The 23,025-nt window shown below is 36.1% G+C and overlaps 4 protein-coding genes across 4 annotated transcripts; 3 read left to right on the top strand and 1 right to left on the bottom strand.

Annotated features, from left to right (window-relative positions):
* On the top strand, positions 1-3,899 carry LOC149009456 (heptahelical transmembrane protein 1-like). The gene is given in 5 exon segments (XM_089164363.1): positions 1-1,006; positions 1,109-1,175; positions 1,177-1,205; positions 2,477-2,528; positions 3,264-3,899. Coding segments are annotated over 5 exon segments (1,164 nt in total). The 5' UTR covers positions 1-626.
* A 2,232-nt stretch (positions 3,900-6,131) lies between these two features.
* LOC149009455 (putative glycosyltransferase At5g20260) lies at positions 6,132-10,381 on the top strand. Its single transcript, XM_089161793.1, has 4 exons — positions 6,132-6,583; positions 6,666-6,817; positions 7,579-7,933; positions 9,499-10,381. The coding sequence occupies exons 1-4, from the start codon at positions 6,254-6,256 to the stop codon at positions 10,159-10,161; spliced, it is 1,500 nt and encodes a 499-aa protein (XP_089017919.1). The 5' UTR covers positions 6,132-6,253; the 3' UTR covers positions 10,162-10,381.
* Positions 10,382-11,627: 1,246 nt separating this feature from the next.
* On the top strand, positions 11,628-14,277 carry LOC149009454 (putative glycosyltransferase At5g25310). Its single transcript, XM_089163743.1, has 4 exons — positions 11,628-12,113; positions 12,208-12,362; positions 12,621-12,975; positions 13,564-14,277. Exons 1-4 carry the CDS (start codon positions 11,706-11,708, stop codon positions 14,227-14,229), a joined length of 1,584 nt encoding a protein of 527 aa, XP_089019869.1. The 5' UTR covers positions 11,628-11,705; the 3' UTR covers positions 14,230-14,277.
* A 2,477-nt stretch (positions 14,278-16,754) lies between these two features.
* LOC149009453 (large ribosomal subunit protein eL42) lies at positions 16,755-19,977 on the bottom strand. The gene is made up of 4 exons (XM_089164091.1): positions 19,847-19,977; positions 17,336-17,515; positions 17,092-17,166; positions 16,755-16,980 (listed from the first exon to the last, which is right to left on the bottom strand). The coding sequence occupies exons 1-4, from the start codon at positions 19,847-19,849 to the stop codon at positions 16,921-16,923; spliced, it is 318 nt and encodes a 105-aa protein (XP_089020217.1). The 5' UTR covers positions 19,850-19,977; the 3' UTR covers positions 16,755-16,920.
* Positions 19,978-23,025: the final 3,048 nt, after the last annotated feature.

Below are 23,025 nucleotides of genomic sequence, written 5' to 3'. Positions count from 1 at the left end.
CCTTAATGTTGAGTTTCTCTATAAATATTGTTTCTATGGAATGATATGTTTTGCTTGTACTCTTCTTCTTGACTGTTGAAGTTGTTGCTGTCGTATCTTTTGTTTGTACTATTGTTGAGGGGGGTTGGGCATTCGTCGTCGATCAATAGTTTTTTTATAATCACCATCAAGTAACAGTTGCTGATTGGCTCAATTCTAGTGGCTTAGATCTTAGTACGTACTACGTATGAGAAGATACCCTTATGAATCAAAGATATTCCACATTGCCCAGCTCAAAAATCCAAATTCCAAACAGCATATTCCTCTCTGCTTCTTCACCCGTCCACTTCATTCCATGACTAATAATTTTCTATGTTTTCCGTGTCGTGTCAGCATTCAACACAGAAAGAAAGCAGAGTGCTTAAGGCGTTCTCTCCCTCTGTTGGGTGAGCTGCTCAAGCGCCGAAATTGCAATAAATAATACTCTCCCTCATGAGTCCCTCCCCTCCAGAGAAAGATTCCCTCCCAGAAGCACGGATATACAACCCAGAAAACAAACCCACTTCTTCTTCTTCTTCTTCTGTAATCCAAATTCGGTTAGAATTGTTTCTCTGGATTAACTAGAGAACATACACAATCAGATATTGATGACATCTTCTAGTATTAATGAGTTGCCGGTGTGTAAGAGAAGAGGAGCCTCAACTAATACGCCGGAGATGGAGATGGAAATGGAGAATAGGACCACCACCCAATTCCAGTTCTCGGATTCATCATGTTCATTGAATAATGAGGATACAGGAAGTCCGACCAAGGTGATCGTGAACGCAAGAACTACCACGACAAATCAGACCATGAGGAAGAACAAGAACAAGAAGAAGAACAAGTACAATTTGTTGTCGTATCGAGACTCGCCGGAATACCTGAGAGATAATGAGTTCATTTTGAATTACTACAGAGCAGATTGGCCTTTCAAAGAGTCTCTCTGTAGCATCTTCAGTTGGCACAACGAGACCCTCAACGTTTGGACGTACGTATTTGTAGCATGACAGTACTAGCAGCAGCAGAGATGAATGAGTTTAATTGAATTCAGTTTCTGTTTCTGATTATTTCTGTTTATGCATGTATGCAGGCATCTGCTAGGGTTTGTTATCTTCTTGGGATTGACGATCTTAAATTTGGGGCCAATACCACCAAGGAGCTGGAGATTTCCTTTGCAAACTCAACAGGTACCTTAACAGTTAAGCTTTTTCTGTTTTTTATTTATTTTGTATAATTCTATAAATTATTTATCTCTTTTTAAATGGTTCACATATAAAGAGAGAGACAAACAAGTACAATCTTACAAGTTAGAAGATTGAAGTTTCGTCAAGAAATAAACAAGTCAAAAGCTCTTTTTCTTTCTATCGATTTTTGTCCATAGGTATGTAAAACGGAGAAGGGCACTTCTGTCATTTGGGAGCTTTTAAATTAAAGAAATCAAAATTTTATTACTAGTTTCCATAACCATTACAAAATTAAAAGGCGAGACTTGAAATGTACATTTTTTCCCACTTTTCTTAAAAGTTGGAAGAAAAAGAACGAAATGGCGTCCATAAAAGTTTTATGATGGAGTCAATGCAGGGTTGGTAGAGTGGTAAGATTCATATTTCTTAGTGGAGAGGTCATGGGTTTGATTCTTGAAGATGCGGTTCAACTCTTGGCCCAAATGAATGAACAAAGCTCCCCAAAAATAAAAGTTTTATAATGAAAGAAAAGAAAAAGAAAAAAACTGCTATCTAAATATACGGGAAGGGTATCAGATTTCACACAATTATTTCTAGGATAAAATGTAAGAAGGTAATCAAAACATTAATTAGAGATAACTTGTTTGGATTAGTCATATGTCAAAGTGCATGCTTCTCTCAAATTGAAATTTAATTATTTTTTTCTATCAAATGGACCAATCACTGTTTGTTATTATTATTTGATTGAACATTTGAACCCTTGTTTCGATATTAAAAAAATAAAAGAAAAAAATCTCTTAAATCGACATGTGGCAACGATTTGTGACCAACTAGTTTAGAAAAATAAAATATGATTAACAACAGACAAATAATCATTGACAATTTTAAACTTTTCAACTCAAAACAAACATTAGAAGAAAAGAAATATATCAATTTTATATTTTGTTGTGGCGTGCCTTAAATCAATTAGCAATGCAAATCACTTCGGTACTTAAAAAACAAATAATAACTGATAATTTATACGGATTAAGTGTGGCATTTTCCATGCGATCTCACATATGAATTTTTTATTGGTTGTTTTCCGAAAAATAATTGTATGTAATTTGATAAGAAAATATTGGATATACTATAGGTTAAAGTCACCCTTTTCCAAAAGTAATAATCAAAACAATCATAGCATTTTCTGGTAATCTAAAAAAAATTAATACACCCATACAAACATGAAACATGATAAGGTGGAAAAAGTGAAAAACTAATTTTGGCTTCTCTGGCAGGTCTTTTCCAACAGCCGCAGCAATGACAAGTGATTCCAAAACTTTGTTGCCGGTAAGTTATATGAATTCAAATTTTATGAAAAATGAAGAAATCTTGCTCCGACCTGGGTCACAAGATTTTGCTTCAGTCTTGTTCATTTAATGTGCAGTACTGTCAAGCCAAACATCTTGGGCTGTCGGACCGAAATCTCACTTGACAGTCATGCGCAGCAAATTCATGGGTCACAAGTTCCCTCATCGTGCCTTGTTTCATTGCCAAACAAACGTACTCAAAAGTCATTTCTTCATTAGGATCTTAGTTAGATGAAAGTTTGAGTTTTAAGTTTGTTACTCATATGGGTATAGGTAAAGACAGTTTTAGACTATGAGACTATCCATAGAGTGTCTTATTCCCATGAAAAAGTATAAAATAAATCTTCGTATCACTATTTATACATTTAGGAAGATGGTTCACTTTTGAACATTGACAATGTGTCAATATCCTCTATCCTGACATGTAAAGAATTGCCATCTTGATGACACTTGTCTACCACATATTAAGGAGGGATCATAAATATGTGGTGCTAAGGACGTGAAGGAAACACACAATTCTTCACCTATTCGGCATAGAAGATCCCAACTCAACAACCCCCCCCCCCCCCAAAAAAAAAAGAATAAATCAGGGGTGACATTAATTTTAGGGGCAACTCAGCACTGAAAGTCACCCAAAGAAACTATTAGATATATTCCCGAACGTATGAAATTACTTTATTGCCCTAACTCTATCTTGGCATCCAAAACCATGCAGGGAATAGCAACACTTGATGATGTGAAGAGCTTAACAGTGGCACGATGGCCGTTCTTCGTCTTCTTAGGTGGTTCCATGTTCTGTCTCCTTTGCAGCAGCATTTGCCATCTCTTCCTCTGCCATTCTCAACGTTTAAATGTCCTGTTACTACGAGTTGATTATATGGGAATTGCAGTCATGATCATCACCTCGTTCTTCCCTCCAATTTACTACACCTTCCAATGTGATCCACATTGGCAATTCATCTACCTCACTGGGATCACAGTCTTGGGTATCTTCACTCTTATTACATTGTTCTCACCTGGGTTAACAACCGGTCCATTTCGGCCATTGCGAGCATTGCTCTTCTCTTCCATGGTTCTATTTGGGATTTTTCCGGCAACCCATGCTCTATTTCTCCATTGGAATGATCCTGGCCACTTCGAGGCGCTTGTGTATGATGCGATCATGGCACTTTCTTATGGGATAGGAACATTGTTTTATATCACGAGGGTTCCTGAGAGATTGAAACCAGGCATGTTTGATATAGTTGGCCACAGTCATCAGATATTTCATGTTTTTGTGATTATGGGAGCTTTGGCGCATTATGCTGCAACTATTCTATATATACAATGGCGCAATATTGTAGGGTGTTAATAATTTTATTTTTTTGTGGAAAATTGTTGATAAAATGTATAAGTTTTCTGTTTTTTTTTTTTTTTTTTGGTGGGTTGGGGGAGAGTGTAAGAATTTGTTCATGTTTATATATTGTAAAATAGTTTTTTGATTGATTTATTTTTAAAGTTCATTTTACCTTTTCTAACAATGATTTAGAGTTGTACGTGTATCATTTATGAAGAATTGCCATTCCAAAAATAGAATAAAGTTTGCAATTTCTTGTCTGGTAACCAAAAAAAGAGTTTTCTTTCTAATCACAGACGTCTGGGGACCTCTTATATGTTCCTCAAGATTGAATGAGATCTTCGTTGGTTGTCCAAACAATGGGGTTTATGAAAATTTTTTTTTGGGGGGGTTCTTATTTTGGGGGGGGGCCCCCCCCCAAAGGGGGGGGGGGGGGCGTCTTTCTTTTTTTTTTTTTTTTTTTTTTTTTTTTATTATCCCCCCCCCCCCCCCCCCCCCCCCCCCCCCCCCCCCCCCCCCCCCTCTGCTCAGATCCAAGCAGAGGCTTGAACCGTGATGCACACTTGCAACTGAAAGTAAATAAAGAAAAATAGAATATGCAAAAAAAAATAATAATAAATAAATAAATATAGATTGGATAAAATGGAATACGGCAGCTAATTAAATTCTTCTGATCTATCTCTTCCCTTCCAGCTTAAAAAAAAACTTGCAAATGGTCATGTGATAGGAAACCTCAACTACACGGAAATTAAATTAGCAAGCCTAATAAATGTGATTTTATAAATTATAGGAAGAGAGAAGCTGAAAATGATATTTTGTTGACTTCCCCAACTCTCTATAAAAAGAAAGAAGAAAAAAATCCCCAACTCCTTCCATGCTTTTGTTCTCTATTTCTCTCTTGTTTGCTTGTGTGAAGCAAGCTTCATGAAATTAGAATTAGAAGGGAGGGATCTCATGTGATATTGTTTTACTATGGTCAATCCATTTAAGGGATTACATTGTTCAGGTGAAAATGATGCATGACTTCTCTTCATCCTCCTCGTCACCCATCCTACCATCCAAAAGGAAAATAAATAAAACCCCATGGAGAATAGAAATCGTGATACTCTTTTTGTGACTGATCGATGTTCTTTGTCTTCTCCTCTTTTCTCTTGATCATTTAAGAGAGATAAATATAGAATTTGGATCATCTATTTTGATGAGTAAAAATTTGCTCACACTTCTCTAGTTCACATTATGAGTGTGATCATCAAGTGCATGTTCATTTCTGATTTTTCTAGTTAGAATTCAAAGATGAACCCCTCTTAATGTGTAGTGGAGAGATATGAGAAGACCATAAACTTTTATCCTAATGGAAAGAAAATCTCAACTTAAAATATATATATATGGTTTTGAAGATACATGATATATTGTTGCCATAAATATCCAATTCCTCTTAAGTAATTAATTACAAATACCTAGTTTTATGAAAAAAAATTATTAATTTATTCCCTCACTTATAAGTTATATATAATAGGAAAAGGGAAGATAAATTATATCAGGCAATTAATTCCCTCACTTAACCGGAAAGTTTGGGATAGAAAGTTGCAAATGGGCATGTGATATGTGAAGGATTGGAAATCTAAATTGCACACAAATTAAGAAGGATTATAAAATTAAAAGCAAGAAGGAGCAAAAGCAAATCCTCTCCTCCTTCGTGGAAGAGAAGGTTCTATAAGACCAAGACAAGCAGAACAGTAGAAGGAGGAGAACGCAGACGCAACCTTTGAAAATCGAGATCCTCCATTTCATGTCCACATAGAGAAATCAAAACTATTTTTTAAATTACATTTTGGAATTTGACTTCTTCACCTTGGGATCGCCAAATCAAGCAGCCAATTTATCCCTCACGCCAACTTCATCTCATCAAACTCACTTCCATGGATTACTCGTACTTTTCTGCAGTTCAATTTCAATGTTGAGCAATTAATGCCAAGCACTATGCTCTCAACGGTCTAGATTCAAATATTTTCCTATTTTTTTATCGTAGGATCAAAATCTCGATTTGCCAGACGGAGGTGAACTACTTGACCTAAATGCGCAGGACTGAAACAAGGTCCCAATTTATCCCTCACGGCAACTACATCGGACTAAACTCACAAGTCACTCCCATGGATTACTCGTATTTTTTTGACCGTAGGATCAAATGACATCATATATATAGGTGTCCTTCTAGATTCTCAAAAACCCATTAAACCCCATAAATACTCTCCCTCAAAAATTTTTCTTGCAAGGATTTTCTTGTAACGTTCTTCTCCACTTGCCTTCTCTGTAAAAAGAGGAGGAAACAGAGAGAGAGCGTCAGACAAGAAGAAACTGAAGCAGCAGTAATGGCAGACCTGAGCGACCGAACCCAGTTGTTAATCTTCCCTATTCTTCTTCTTATTATCTTTTTCTTCTGCTTATCTCCCTTAGATCACAACTCTCTTACACTCTTCCTCTCTTCTTCTTCTTCTTCTTCTTCTTCTTCTCCACCACCTCCTTCTGCTGCTTTCAGTCACAGGAGAATCAACAAAATGGCCCCTCAAATCTCTCCCCCTAAAACATCTTCTCCCTCCTCTGTCCCATCTCCCGAGGCTACTCTAAATCCGAGTAATATCGGTAACAGTTCCAGTAGAAACAGCAGAAGTGGTAGTTCTGCAACAGATACTAATATTAGAGTGAGTAAAACACTATCTGTGATCATTTATACTTTTTATTTTCATGGGTTTTATTGAATTTGATTGTCTTGTGTATGGGTAGGTGATGAGCAGTTTGGAGAAGATTGAAGAAAGTCTTGCAAGAGCAAGAGCTGCAATCCGGAAAGCTATCATATCTCGTAACTATACCTCAGATAAAGAAGAGCTCTTCATCCCCAGAGGATCCATTTACAGAAACCCGTATGGATTTCACCAGTTAAGATCTAAAACTCTTCAGTCTCTTCAAGTAATTTGCTTTTTTGGTTTCTTGAATTAATCATTCCCATTAGTTCTGATTAGGCGTTAGGAAGAAGGTTGACTTCGACGGTTCCAATTTCATTCCACCCATCATCATAAGATTTCTAGAGAATAGAGAAATTAAGACAAGACTCCACTCCATAGCGCCCTGCTTGGGATGTCACGATGATATTGACCCCTGGTCAACCCATTTGTTGTTTTATGACCACTAGGAGAATGAGTATTCCATCCTTTCTATATGGCTGCAAATAAAAATGCCATAGGACGAGAAGAAGAAGAAGAAGACCCCATCCTATAGGTGGGGATGGATCTACAATTATAGAAAGAAAGAAAAATTATTTCCGTTATGTGGTTAAATATAAAATTTTCAGACTTCTAGATTCTAGATTTTCTATCGGGTAGATATTTGTATTCTCCTCACACTTGTCCACCACATATTAGGAGATGAGCCCGTATAGAGTTCACCAGGGTTCCATCATCAGTTCATTTTTGTCTTGTGGGCAAAAAAAACCTTTCACCTTTGGTTCATTTTGATAGACTCCACTCTTATTGTGTGGTAAAAAAAATAGAAGAATAGGACGGAGGATTCAGACTCCCCACCCACCCATCCATTAGACATGGTAAACAGATTCTGAACGATTTAAGACCGAGTCATAAATGTTGGGATTGTAGTTGTAAACACATGATTAACACTTATGTGAAACGTGAATAAATCACAGGAGCCATATTGAGATGGAGAAGAGATTCAAGGTGTGGACATACAAGGAAGGAGAACCACCCCTAGTTCACAATGGGCCCGTAAATGACATCTACGCCACAGAAGGACAGTTCATCGATGAGATGGAAAGTGGGCTAAGCCCATTTGCAGCCCAACATCCAGACGAAGCCCATGCATTTTTCCTCCCTTTCAGTATTGCTGCCGTCGTCCATTTCCTATACAGACCAGTCATTTCCTACTCAAGAGCACCATTGCAGCGTTTCGTCATCGACTATGTCGACGTTGTGGCAAATAAATATCCCTACTGGAACAGAAGCAGTGGGGCCGATCATTTCATGGTCTCTTGTCATGATTGGGTAACTATCACTTGAACTTATCGCCAAAATTAATTTTATTTCTTCCCCTCCCATGCTTATGATCACTTCAATTTCAATTAATGCACAACTCTAACGGTTAGAGATTAAAATATCGATTGTTCATTTCGCTTTCAACCACCTACGAGACGGACAGTAGAGTTCGATCTCGGCAGTTGACAACAGTTAATGCGCAGCATTCAGGTCTCGCCCTACACTTGCATGTACATACATAAATTGAACTTACCAACAGACCCCAACTAGAAGACAATGACTAACCAAACAAACCCCAACTAGTGATTAATCGGAAACAATTTAAGAGTATCTAGAGATGGAAGGAAGGAAAGATTTTTTAATATAATATAATAATTATTGAAGGATTACAACAGTCGATGTATATATAAATATATATAATCCTCTAGAGATGGAAGGAAGGAAAGATTTTTTAATATAATATAATAATTATTGAAGGATTACAACAGTCGATGTATATATATATATAAAAGGATTATGTTGTAGCTCTGTTAATATATAATATAATAGACAATATTAATATAGAAGGATTATGTGAGGGCCCATGACTTACCAAATCAGGAATCTTTTAGTTTTAAAATGGATATCTTGATATCTGCGCTCATTCATTCCCATTGGTCAATAAAGTCTCTGGAGATTTGGTTTTTACTGCTCCTTTAATTTAATTTTAATTACTGTCCTTTTAAGCATTGCTTTGACCCTATGACCTATTATCATATACACGTGTTGATGTGCCATATAATATTATTTGGATTTGGGAATCTCAAAGTCATTGGAGACATAAAACCTAGTAATTTAAGTTATATTTTTTCGAAGGGTAAGGGTGGGGATGGGAGACGAAGCCGGATCTGTCACCCTTGAAGTAGAGGGGAATACTTTCACACTATTGTCTTTGAGATGAAATCCTCCATTATATTAGTCGTTTAGTAACAGTTTCTTCCTTTGAGATTGATTCTTACATTGTTGATGTATATCGAGGAATAGATCCTCTCCACCCGAACAGGTCGTTTGCCCATCTCCCCACATTTTGGATGGTGGGAGCCATATGACCTGCCCATGATACCACCCGAAAGTACAAAAAGGGATGGGCATGCAAAAGGTCTGAATGGGTAGAGAGGATGTAAATCCTATATATTGAGGGATATCACTGAAAATTTTAAAATATTATGTACTTCTAAGACTTCTTAAAAATTTTGATTTGATGCCATGGGAATGCTTTATATTCCCTTTAGTATTCTAATTATATATCATGTAAACAGCCAAAATTTTGTATCATTCTAATGAAGAGAATCTAAAGATGTTCAATTTGTTAAATTAATTTGAATATTTAATTTTTAGCCAATGATGATCAATTAGTCCAAGCTTAAACCGATGTTAATTCAAATCCACCCATGCATTTTATGTGTCACATTTTTCACCATCTTGTTTTGTCATCCCTTGTGTTGAACTTTGTGAGCTAGGGAAACATTCAAGATTCACTTATACTAACAACTGAACCTTTTTTTTATTCCATTTCTATATATGTGAGATTTCAGGCACCAGATTTCAATGAAGCCAATCCAGAACTTTTTAAATATTTCATTAGGGTTCTTTGCAATGCAAACACATCAGAAGGTTTCAGGCCCAGAATAGATGCATCTCTACCTGAAGTTAGTCTTCCAAAAGGAACCCTTGGCATCATAGAAAAGGTTCAATCCCCCAGAACACGCTCTACACTTGCCTTCTTTGCAGGTGGATCTCATGGGTACATAAGAAAGATACTACTGAAGCATTGGAAAGACAAAGATGAAGAAATCCAAGTACATGAGTACCTCCCTAAGGGTCAAAACTATAGACAACTTATGGGTCAAAGCAAGTTTTGCTTGTGCCCTAGTGGGTATGAAGTTGCAAGTCCTAGGATTGTTGAGGCCATCTACACAGGTTGTGTTCCTGTGTTAATCTCTGATCACTATGCTCTACCTTTCAATGAGATACTTGATTGGAGCAAGTTTACAGTACAGATTCCAGTTGAGAAGATACCAAAGATTAAGGAAATCCTACAAGGGATATCCCAAAAGAGATACTTGAAACTATTTATGGGAGTGAGACAAGTGCAAAGACATTTTGAAATCCATAGACCTTCAAAGCCTTATGATCTTATTCACATGGTTCTCCATTCTGTTTGGCTAAGGAGACTTGACTTTAAATTGTCAGGCTAACCACTTTGTATCTTCTCGTACAAGAACATGTTTTGTATAGTTCTTCCACACTGATTTCCTTTTTCAAAGGGTGAAGAGAGAATCTCTTCAGCTATGGAACTATTGGAGAATTTGTAATCTAATGAAGTGCAACCATGTGATTTATATATAATATTTAGCCAGAGTGATTGTTTTTCTTGTAAAAAAATAAATTTATTAGTTGTTGTAAATTACCAATGATTTTCTGAGCCAGTCTGAAATTCAATGATTTGGGAAACTCTGGTCAAGAAAGACGGAAAGCTCATTTTTCAGGTCCTCCTTACCGGGGGACCAGGAAGTCTTCAAACCTTCAACGAGGAATGGATTACCTACTCCTAACGGTGAACCCTTTCATGCTAAATTAAATTTATTTGGAATGAATCAAATCTCCCATCTTAGAATTGGATTCAAACCAATGTCCTACGAGATGAGATTAGGTTCAAGGGCTAGCTATTTTGCTCCCTCGAAACATAATAAAATTCAAATCATCGCAAGGTTTTTCCGTTAGTTAGATGGTATAACACGCAATATCACATCCCAATATATAAAAAATCACCATTTTTTCGTTAAAAAATACAAAGACATTAAACTCACAGAATAAAAACAAAGAACTCAACATCAACTTTGACTCCTCAATCAAAGGCTTTTCAGGACCCCAATATGTTTCACTTTAATTGACCTCTGACCATCTCCTTCATTTTTTTTAACTTGGATTTTTTTTTTCTTCCAATTGTTAAATAAAACATGGACTAGATAAATCAAATAAAAAAAATTTATAGCTTACCTAGGGTCTTCTCGCATTAGATTTCACGTGAATGTCTTCAATGCACGTAAATGCGTGTTGATAATCCAACATTTTTGGGTTTATGCGTAGATCGACCTTAATTATCTTCTGATTAATCCTTTTAACTTTTGCTTTATAAATACCATCAAATCTTGACTTTTTTTACTCTTGAGAATCTTGAATCATACTTTAACACGTGGCACTCCACAATTCACCCTCAAATCTTCCTTTACGGAAAAAAAAGGTTGCATATCTTGCTTACCGTTTTATTTGATCTTCCTTTTCTATGAAATTGTTATGTTTCATCTAGTTCGGCGTTAACCAAAGGGAGGTAGGATCTAGTGGTATATAGTAGGTTTCAGCAAACGAATATTGAAAAAAACTATGATTTCAAATATTAATTTTGTTAATTGTCCTTGGAAATCAAGCTGCTTCACTTGACAGTGACACTTGTTCCTCAGAAACCGCCATGACTGACGGCTCAAGTTTCATTTATGGGGTCTTTAAATTGCAGAAAACAAGCAGGAAGCACGTTCACCGTGCTGGATAGGTTTCGGTCTTACAGGAAACATGACAAATTCTTAGAAAAAAAATCATTAACAGCCAGAAATCATGAATAATAATTGATTTAGCACTGCAAATCTGAAATTGTTTCTCAAACTAAAATCTACCCAAAAACAAACAGAAATCATAAGCATGAATAATAAATTTCTGTCTTGTTTATAATTACAACGTTGATCGCATGAGTGGTAGATATATTATAGCACCAGACTCCCAGTCTCACACAATTCCTTCCTCTGTGCTGCCTCTCTCTCACACAAACATTGCTTCTTATGATCTTGAGGCGAGCGATCGTCTCCAATCTTACCACACAGTTCAAGAATGGATGAATGAGAGAAATCTCCTCTCTCAACGATCTGAAATGCCAATTGCTCGTGTGTTGTCAGTTACATTTCTTTCCCTGTTTTTCCTTTTCTCACTCATCGCGATTTCCGTCTTTTGGTGTCATCGGAATCCTTTCTTGGATAATTACTTTTTCATGAAACTCAAAGTCCCATTGTATAACAAGTTCGAGTTGCAGACGATACTCACAAACCCTAACGAAGCTCGAACAGTAACAAATAGTCGCTTCAAAAACCCTACCGTGATTGTAAAGCTCTTTGTAACATGTTTTCCCTCTTATTCGTTCTGTTATTGTTTACTTAATTCTCTTACTTATGATCATATGTTTTGGTATTATGTAGAGGAGAGTTGGGAATGGCGATGAGGAACCCGAAGAAGGACTTGCTCGAGCTCGTGATGCAATCCGTCAAGCTTTACGTCGAAACATTTCGTTTCCACTTGACAATGGAGAAAACCTAAGCAATGATGTATACCATAACCCCAGCGAATTTTACCAGTAAGTTTTTCTTTCCTTCTTTTGAACTTCTCTTCCCTTCTAAGCCACATCAGTACTGCTTTTCTGTTTGACTGTCTAAGCTTCTCTTAATCTTCACCTCTAATCACGGTGCTTCTAAACCACGTTGCAGCACTGTTCATGATTACTGCTTTTCATGCATGTTTTGCTCTTTAAGCTTCTCTTTGCCTTTAACCTCGATCGGTGCTGATCTATTGTTGTTTAATGATGAAAATCGATCTCCTTAATTATTATTTGCAGGAGTTACGCGGAGATGGAGAAGAGGTTCAATGTATATGTGTACCCAGATGGAGATCCACCATTTATCCATGACGGGCCATGTAAGGATTTGTACACTGTGGAAGGGAGATTTATACAGGAGATGGAATTTGGTGATAACATGTTCAGGACTAAAGATCCACACCGTGCGCACGTTTACTTCATGCCCTACAGTGTGACAATGATGGTTTCTTTCCTGTACAAACATGACAAGAGTTACGACACCACTCCGCTCCAACAGTTCGTTTCGGGTTACTTGAGAGCTATCTCAACCAAGTATCCTTATTGGAATAGGTCTCAAGGAGCTGATCACTTCACGGTGGCATGCCATGATTGGGTGGGTTCACTCATTCTTTTTTTTTTAATATTATTATTTTCAATATGATATTACTGCTAAAATGCACCATGGGTGATGACCCCATACAGGGGAAGTAGCCTTATGCTCTGTCGTCATATATTCAAAGGGAAGATATACCTTGTTAGCGTTGAGAGATGGACTCCCTTCCTATCCGACCGTTGGAGAGGATGGTTGATCCCAATTCATGTGTGGTCAGTTCATCCATAGATGAATTTGTATTCAATCATCCATGATGGATATCCATGGTGAACCATCCATGTTTGGCCATTGTCATACTTATCTAAGTGACTTGGTGGTCCAAATGATCCAATCTTCATAAAGACCCTCTTGCTCAGGCAAGTACGGATGCTTTACCCGATCAAAGATGTCTGCACTTCCTTCACACTTATCTAGGAAATTCACTTCTTAACATTGATAAAATAAACTAGAAGTGGATTTTCAGTGGGGCCCATGTGAACCCCTCATAATAGGTGGTGAATAGGTGTATAGGGGGTTATATTTGGGACAGTGGTGGGTGGGGATGCACTTTGGGCTTCTCAAACTCTGACCTCCTATGTTTGCATGCAGGGTCCCGATGCCTCTAGAGGCAACCCATTTCTCTACAACAATTCAATTCGAGTTCTATGCAATGCCAATACATCTGAAGGATTCAACCCCCAAAAAGATGCTACTCTCCCTGAAATATACCTCTACGATGGCACCATTTCGCCAGAGCTCCACACCGTGCCACCGGAAGACGGTCCACGACCTTATCTAGCATTCTTCGCTGGGGGTTCTCATGGTTCAATAAGGCACCTCCTCTTCAAACACTGGCAGGGAAAAGATGATGACATTCGTGTGTTTCAAAATCAACGAAACAACTATTATACATACATGCTTCAATCCAGTTTTTGTTTATGCCCAAGTGGATATGAAGTTGCAAGTCCAAGAGTTGTTGAAGCCATTTATGCAGAGTGTGTGCCGGTGATTATATCAGAAAACTATGTGTTGCCATTTAGTGATGTTCTAAGATGGGAGTCATTTTCAGTTCAGGTTGATGTGTCTGATATTCCTAACTTGAAGAAGAAACTAAAATCAATATCAGAGGAAGAGTATAGAAAACTAAAGAAGGCTGTCAGGGCAGTGAAGAGACATTTTGTACTGAACCAGCCACCTAAGCAGTATGATGTATTTCATATGATATTGCACTCGATATGGCTTAGGAGATTGAACGTCAGACTTGCTAGAGACTAGTTGAGCTATACTAGGATTTTCTAAGTCATATATTAATAGAGAAATTGTTTGGTTTCTACATGAAAGTTTTAGTTAGTTTTTTGTACAATGTGAAGAGATCACACAGAAGAAACTGCCATTTCCATCATTCCATGGATCGCGTACATTTTTGGGCTTTGGATCTTATAATTTATGTTAATATTATCGTCTTGATGAGCCCATTAGAGATGGTTCACGTACAGTTGTACAGCTAAGCCTTTGATATTTTTTGTTAATTTCTTACCTTAAAAAAACTATTTTATGTTAATTATAAATAAAAAAAATGTCTTTAATACATATGGGGGACGATTTTACTATACATACCATCTGCCAGAGTCAACCCATGAATTAATATTTATGAATTACGCATAATTTATTATGGATAAATATGAGTTACCTCATCTCTTAGTTGATTAAATGACACTTAGGCTATTCTTAGTTGAATATTACAATTAACCTCTTTTCTTACCTGACAACTCTATCAAACTCTTCCTTTCTGTTAATTTACAATAAAACCCTCATCACCTTAGTAGTTAAAATCTAGATTATTCTCAATTATCTTAACAGTTAAAACCCTAAATCCCTAGGGTTTAGGGTTTTAACTATTAAGATAATTGAGAATAATCTAGACTTAGGGTTTTAACTGTTAAGATAATTGAGAATAATCTAGATTTTAACTACTAAGGTGATGAGGGTTTTATTGTAATTTTTTCTATTAAGGATATTTCAGCTTTAACTACTAGGGCAATTGAAAATAATTTGTAATCCACACTAAAATATCTGTGTAGATAAGAGTAATCTAAGTTTTGAAGTTTGAACAAAATGTGTAAAAAATACAATCTAATTGAAAAAATTAATAGTCATGGTGAGAGAGTGTGGATCTAAACCCAAGCCATGGTTGTTTGATGATGATTGTACCATTTGCCTAGGATCCCAATAGAGGTAACTAGTTTGTGAGGGATCAGAATGACTAGACCTACCTAGAGGAGAACTGATGTTATATCTTAAAGCATGTCAATTGTATTAGAGACTTGCATAACTAATTACTAGATGCATTCATACTTATGCATATCATATTTTACTAATGTTACTTACCATGATATGATGTTAACATGTATATGAGATATCTTTCCTTACTAAGTTAGTCATAACTCATTCTTTTTATGGATTATTGTTAAACTAAGCAGATGGTGAATTTGGATCGGGAGGACTTCCACAAAGCAAAGATAACTCTTGTGAATAAACTTTGGAGACGCCAGTGGGAAGTGGCGATGTATACCACAAAGTCACCTATCGGTGCTTGGAGTGTGCTTACAACTCCCATTTATGGCAAGAGGATTTAGGTAGCTCGTTATTTCGAGAAATCGATGAAAGAATCTTGGATGACCCTTTTCATTGAGAAGCTAGAAGAAAAGACCACTACCCATGAAAGAAAACAGAGAAACAACCAAACTTAATATTTATTTGCTTCCGCTAAGACTCCATTTTTGAAACACAATTACTTTTTTTTTTTTTTGAGACATTGGACTTATGTAATTCCCTTTTGATTTAATTATTTGGATTATTCTTGCTCTTGATTTATTATTATGTTCATTTATTGTCATTGATGAATAAACCGTGGATCTTGTGATTATGGATCGCACCCACAGGTTGTCTAGCGGAACCGATATTGGTGGGTGAGGTGTGACATGTGACGCCGTGAAGCATCTCAAGAAATTTTGTAACTTGTCTTAATATTCCTATTAATGTGGGGAGGTATCTCTTGGGAGGGAGCAAAAAGGTGTAGAGATGTGACTCTTCAGGAGATGTGTTTATTGAAGTTTTGTAAGGTTATTGTGGTCCAATGAAGTATTATACCAAAACAAACCTAAATGCGGGGGGGGGGGGGGGTTTGGGGGCTTACAGGTATTGTGGGGAAGGTTAGTGGCTCTAGATGGGGGGTATTTTTGTCAAAATAAATAATACACCATAACTGTTTCAAGTTCTCCATTTATATAATAGTATGACAATATGATCATATATAGTAGCATGAAGTATGACATTTTGTGCCGTGGGAGTTGGGTTTTGTGAACAGGTACATGTCTATTCAAAAAGATATTTTGGTCATACCACAATTTTTGTGAACAAGTTACATATCTATTTAGGTTTTAACTTTTAGGGTTTTAGGGTTTGGTCCTAGGGGTTTTAGGGTTTAAGACCAAGTTTAGGGGTGTAGGGTTTGGTCATATAGGGGTCTTAGTGTTCAAGACCAACTTTAGGGTTTTTAGAGTTTGGGGGTTGAAGGTTTAGGGTTCGAGCGTTTAGGGTTTTACCGTTGCTCTAATGTTTCCACCAAAAGATCGATCATATCGTTCATTTTGAATTGTACATCTCAACACTTCATTAGGCTTGGATATCAAATATTTTTCAACCCTTAATTTTTACAATTGGAAATTTTAATAATAGAACGCGGGAACTCTACACATGAATTAGGGCAACAAAGGAAATCACAAATTCAACCATCATCATGTAATAAGGGAAGCTATGATTACCAATATGTGAATTCACACCAACTTACATATGCCCTGAAAATGCAAAAAAAGAAAAGTCAAAATTGAACAGTGACACTTGAAACAGTACTGAACCCATAATGATAACCCTGAATTGGCATCGACGAAATTCCAATGATATCATCTAGAATAGAGAAGTTCCCTTCCCCTTCTTGTCTCCACCAATCTCAAAATGCTTGCACCGCTGCAAAGACAAACCATTTAAAAAAAAAAAAAAAAACTAATTAAGACATGCGAGGGAGAGGGGTCACGCAGTGCAGGAGAGATAAAAGACAACTTATGTCAAGATGCTAACCTTGATGGGGTGCTGGGAAACATGTTTGCAACCTTGGCATTGCAGTCTAAGCACAATCTTCTTGGTAGTTTTAGCCTGCATGGGTAGCAGAAAACCATTCAGCTTAATCTCTTGAGACAACAGACAAGTGAACAAAAAACCTCTCATTACTGCTAACATGATCATGCAGAATGGGACTCTTTTCTTTCAAATCAAATAAATACATAAAAAGCGAATGAAGAAAACTACTGGAGCTGAATTTCACCTTCTTATGGAAGACGGGCTTGGTCTGTCCTCCATAGCCAGACTGCTTACGATCATAACGACGCTTCCCTTGCGCAGCAAGGCTATCCTTACCTTTCTTGTACTGTGTGACCTTGTGCAAGGTGTGCTTCCTGCACTCCTTGCTCTTGCAATAGGTCTTCTTCGTCTTTGGGACGTTCACCTATAAACATAATCATGTTTTGGTTTAAATGTTAAACTTGTAAATGATGGGAAAACAAATCTATCCTGTATAAACAAGAAAATGTAACGTGTTATGTGATTCAAAACTAACAACTAAATATCGGTCAGGAATTAGCTCTTAGATAATCAGGGTTAACTTTGCAGAACCTTCCTTTTTTCTAGGGTAAACAAATTAAGAAATTTTAAACGCTGCAAATTATGTCAAGGGACCAGAGCTTAGCAGGAAAGGAAACGGTAAAAGTTCCACATTTCAATTGATATTGAATTAATGCTATTAAGGCTTGACAGAGACTAATGGTTTTGCAAGCTGCTGGAAGAAGGTGAGAACAGGTGACAACAAAAAGATAAGAAACCGTCAAAGATGTACCAAAGAACTGAAGGAAAACATGCCATGGGAATAACTAGTTTAAAAGCTTCGTCAACCTAAAATATTACAATCTTCTTGACACAAAGATATAACCCAAGGATTCTTACTTCTCATATTCTCTTTGCCTGCAATATGAGCATGAAGTTCCCTTAATGATTATAAGAGATTGCACTTTAAATTGTTAAGCACCTTTGCACTTATTGAGCAATCCTGACATAATTAAATTATTAACTCCCATCTTTCAGAAGCATTACCTTTCTTTTATTGTATATAGAAAGCGTATTTTGTAAAGCCGTTCAACAGAAGCAAACTAACCACCACAATAGGATGATGAAAACAATGAGCAGCATAAATTATAAATTAACGATACGACTGCTATTTTAAAAAAATTATTACATCCATATTTTTCCTTGATAATTTTTCTTCATAAAACAATCCCTTAAATATCAATTGAAAAAAGCTTAGGCTGGTTGATGAAAGATTACAAAATCACAACTTCAGCTATCACCTTAAACCAAGAAGATGCTTCATCTCTAAACATAACATTCAAAAGATAGGACACAAACAAGTGCTATGAAAATAATAAAATTGTAATGCCATAACTTTTCACTACTATCAATATATAGGATACTTGACTTAAAAGTGGACAAATAGCCCCTGCTTAATTCTTGACTTCACAATGTTATTGTTAACAGCCCCGACAGAGAGGGCTTCATGGCATAAGAATATTGAAAAACAAACAATAAACAGTAAGCTTTATACAAAATGAAAGACAGTTCAGCAAAAAAAATGTGACCAAACCAAGTAATGTCACCACAGGAGCCTGGCTTTCCAACAATGGTTGTCAAGGTTTTCAATAATTACAGAATTTCAGTTATAAAGTGTAAGACATCTACATTGAAACGAACAACACCCCCCCCCCCCCCCAAAGAAAAAACCAAAAAACAAAAAACAAAACACACAAAAATAAAAATAAAAAAGGTCAAGATGAAGCAAGGACTACTTTTACTGAATTAGAAATTGTTGCAATACTACAACCCACTGAAGTTCAAAGGCCAGGCGAGGGGTGATAGAATGGCAAGCAAGGTCTCTTCCGCAAGCAAAGGAAAAGCGCCCTTCTGGTGAGATCTGTAGCGCAGCAGCCAACCGTCTATTCTAGTAACATAACGTATTGGCATTCAAGCAAGCTCAAGCATGAGGCAGCGCCACAAGGAAAGGAACCCAGAGCCCATGAGTGTGGGATCTACCTAATCTTATGCTTATTTACCCCACCCCACCTGGTGGAAAAAACAAAAAACTACAACCTATGGTTATAAAGTGTAGGACATCTAAATTGAAACGAACACTCCCCCCACACCACCAAAAAAAAAACCAAAAAGAAAACGTTCAAGATGAAGCGAGTACTAGTTTTACTGAATTCTAAATTGTTGCAATACTACAACCCACTGAAGTTTCAAAATCTAAGTCCTAGTACTACCGGTCTACACGGTGGGAACTTCAAAAATCAAGATCAGACGTCAACAAAAACGAATTAACGACAAAGGCACATTGCTAGACTCATGGAGATTGCAACTATAAGTTATTCACCTGGTTTACCAAGTTCATGAAACTTCACAATCCACAGAAACCTGTTTTGGCTCGAAGGAAAATCAGAGAGGGAAAGTGAAAGTTTTCAAACAACAAAGGCAGCCCTGTTTCAAATTCAAATCACGAAACATATGCTTTAAAGTTCCCACGGCGACCTGAACACATGCAATTACAACTTGAGAGATTTTGAAGCATGGTCGACACTGACAAATGAATTAATTATCAAAAATGACAAATGAATTAATTAGCAAAAATGATATAGTTCCTTATGATTCTAGATCAGATATAGTCCGTAATTTTGGAAGTAGAATGAAAACCAGTAGAAGCTTTAGACATGAATGTATCAATACGACTCACCATGGCTCCAAGCAAGTGTAGATCAGCTGCTGGGGTTTTCAGAACCTCCTGTTACTCTCCGAAGTCCAGAGCAAACACAAATGCCGCGAAATTATCAACGGCGAAAATAATAAGGCCGCCGCCCTTAAATACCAAACGCTCGAGGTTTTAGGGTTGCAAAATGTCTAGGGTTTGGTCGGGTCGGTTTCTGTCATGTTAGCTAACAAGTAAAAGCTGAAAACCAGTTATTCAATGGGCTTATCAATTTAGCCCACTATCTTGAGTACCAAATGGGCTTATCCTTCTAACAGGTGGGGGAAAAAATTATCCCTTTTTTTTTTTATAAAAATTTGCTTTGTATTTATACATAATAATTGGGGAGGAAATATTATATATGCTACTGGTAACTCAAGTAAGGGTTGAATCCACAATTTCTTTACTGAAAAGTAAGATTATCGATCATCCACCAATCCTCTATTGGCATTTCTCACTTTGATTTTAGACTTCTAAAGCGTTTGATCCCCACTTATTGGGATAAAAAAAAATTGTGGGTATAAGGAAGTTTTTTTTTCATATATACGAAGAGCATGTGGGTTTCGTATATATGAAGAGAATGGGGTGGGGGGGTGGGGGGGAGGGATACTATTACAAAGAATTGACCCCATGGCCTCTAAGAGGTTACCAACAGACTTACAAACTAAGTCTTTGGTAGTGGATAAATTTTCAAAATACATTTTGACTCTCATTCAAGTGCTGCCTGCCTGCCTGATTTATAGACAATTATCACATTGTGAGGGGAATCTATTGAATCCCTTGTTATACTCTAAGTATCTTATTAAAATTAAGGATGTATGAGATACTTTGCAAGCTATTCCTTTGCGTAACATGTACACGAGCTTAATTATTTGTGTGAATTTTTTGACAATATTCACTCAATTCGCGGAGAAAGTTCATTTTATTCCAACATACTTGCCAACCCCTTCTTCAGTCAGTTTAGAAAAAATGCTCATAGTGTGAAGAGTTATAGATTGTAGACCTTATCTTCTTTATGAATTCATTAATATAGCTTTAAGAAAACTCGAATCATCACCAACAGGTGGCTTTGTGGTATACATCATCACTTCCCACTGGCGTTTTCAAAGTTTTCAAGTCCTCCCTAGCCAAATTCACCATCTGCGTAACTTAACAATAATCCACGAAATGAATGAGTTATGATGAACCCATTAATGAAATATATCTCATATACATGTCAATATCATATCATGGTAAGTAACATAAATAAAATATGATATGTATAAGTATGAATACATATAGTAATTAAACATGCAAGTATTTAATACGATTGACATGCTTTAAGGTATAACACCAGTCCTCCTCTATATAAGTCTAGTCACTATGATTTTTCATGGATTGATTACCTCTATTGAGATTCCGGGTAAGGGGTATCATCACCAAACAACCATGGCTGGGTTTAAGTCTACATTCTATCACCATGACTATTAAAAATTTCAATTATATTGTATTTTTCAAATATTTTGTTTAAACTTTAAAACTTAAAATAGTATTATCTTAACTGATATTTTAGTGTAAATTATAAATTATTCTTCAATTGTCCTAGTAGTTAAAGCTAAATAATCCTTAATAGAAACAATTAGGGCCAATATCACTAACCTCAATTCTTAGCTGGACAAATAGAACTTACACCCTCTTTTAGTTGGATAATATCACTTATCTCCCCTCTTACCAAGCAAATATATCAAACACCTCCCCTCTATTAACTTTATAGGTTAAATTTAACTTTTAACGTTAAAATACTAAATTACCTTCAATTAAAATAATTGTTAAAAATCAAAACACTATAATTAAAAAAAATATATATATATATATATGGTTGCCAACTCGGTTTATAAACCAGTGTTCGACTAGTGTCGCACACCTGGTTGTGGTGGGTGAGTATTCAGTGAAGATTTTCCCAAATTATTTTTAATTATTAAAAGCATCGCATTAGCAAACAATTAAAAAACCCAAAATAGTAGTACGTGTTTAATTTTATCAACATACCATTTTTTTAATTGTATTTTTAATTTTACTTGATACTAGTATGTGTTTTTTTAATTATTTGATAATTAAAAAAAAAAAAAAAGTATGTTGGGCTTTTAATAATTAAAAGATAATTTGGGTTTTAACCTTAGTGTTTTGGTGGGATGATTAATATTTTAATTGTTATGATGATTACGGTAATTTAAGGTTTAAAAAAAAAAATATATTTGCAGCTAAGGGTAGTTTGGGGTATTAGAAAAATATTTAACAGTACAAGTTAAATTTAATCGAAAAAATTAAGAGAAAGGATGTGTTTGATATATTTGCTAGGTAGGAGGGGAGGCAATTGATATTATCCAACTAAGAGGGGATGTAAGTGCTATTTGTCTAGCTAAGAGGGGAGGTAAGTGATATTTACCCAAAAAATTATAATAAAACCCTAATCACCTTAGTAGTTAAAATCTAGATTATTCTCAATTATCTTAATAGTTAAAACCCTAAATCCCCAGTTAAAGGTAATTCAAGGTTTAGGAAAAACATTAAACATTAAAAAGTACAATAAAATTGAAAAATGTATAGAAAAAAAAGTATACATTTAAAAACGAAATATTCACATCCCACCAAAGCTTAGGGGCTTTCAAGATCATAAACGAATAGAAACAAGAAACGAAGGGTGCGTTTGATAACGTTATTGAAAAACGTTTTTAGCGTTCTTCTGTTATTTGGGAACGGAAGAATAGGTTAAAGGCATCTGATAAAACAGTTCGTTCTTCTGTTCTTTAAGAACGGACCAGTCATAAAAGTGTTATAAAGAACGCTTTTTACAGAACATCAAAAAGATGTTTTTATCAAAGAACAGAAACGGAAGTGATAAAATTGGTTCAAAAAACCAACATATTCTATTAGTGTTATAAAAATATTTTTAGAATGGGTTTATCAAACGCCCATTTTCAAGCAAAGAATGGTCTTTTAGCACAGAAACAATGAAAAATGGTTTTACATAAGAACTGGTTTCTCAGAACGGAAACGTTACCAAACGCATACGAAGCGTCTCCAAAATCACATTTAAAATTCAAACGCACGCTTAGCTTGCTGCCCCTCTATGGACCTTTGGGGTCGTATTCACTTTGGACCTTTGGATCCAAATTTGATTTGACGAT

The sequence above is a fragment of the Hakea prostrata genome, chromosome 7, assembly GCF_041222555.1.
Source record: "Hakea prostrata isolate BN-2017 chromosome 7, UWA_Hpros_2, whole genome shotgun sequence".
Classification (NCBI taxonomy): Eukaryota; Viridiplantae; Streptophyta; class Magnoliopsida; order Proteales; family Proteaceae; genus Hakea; species Hakea prostrata.
Note: the sequence above shows the minus strand (reverse complement) of the source record. Positions and strands in the feature narration are given on the sequence as shown.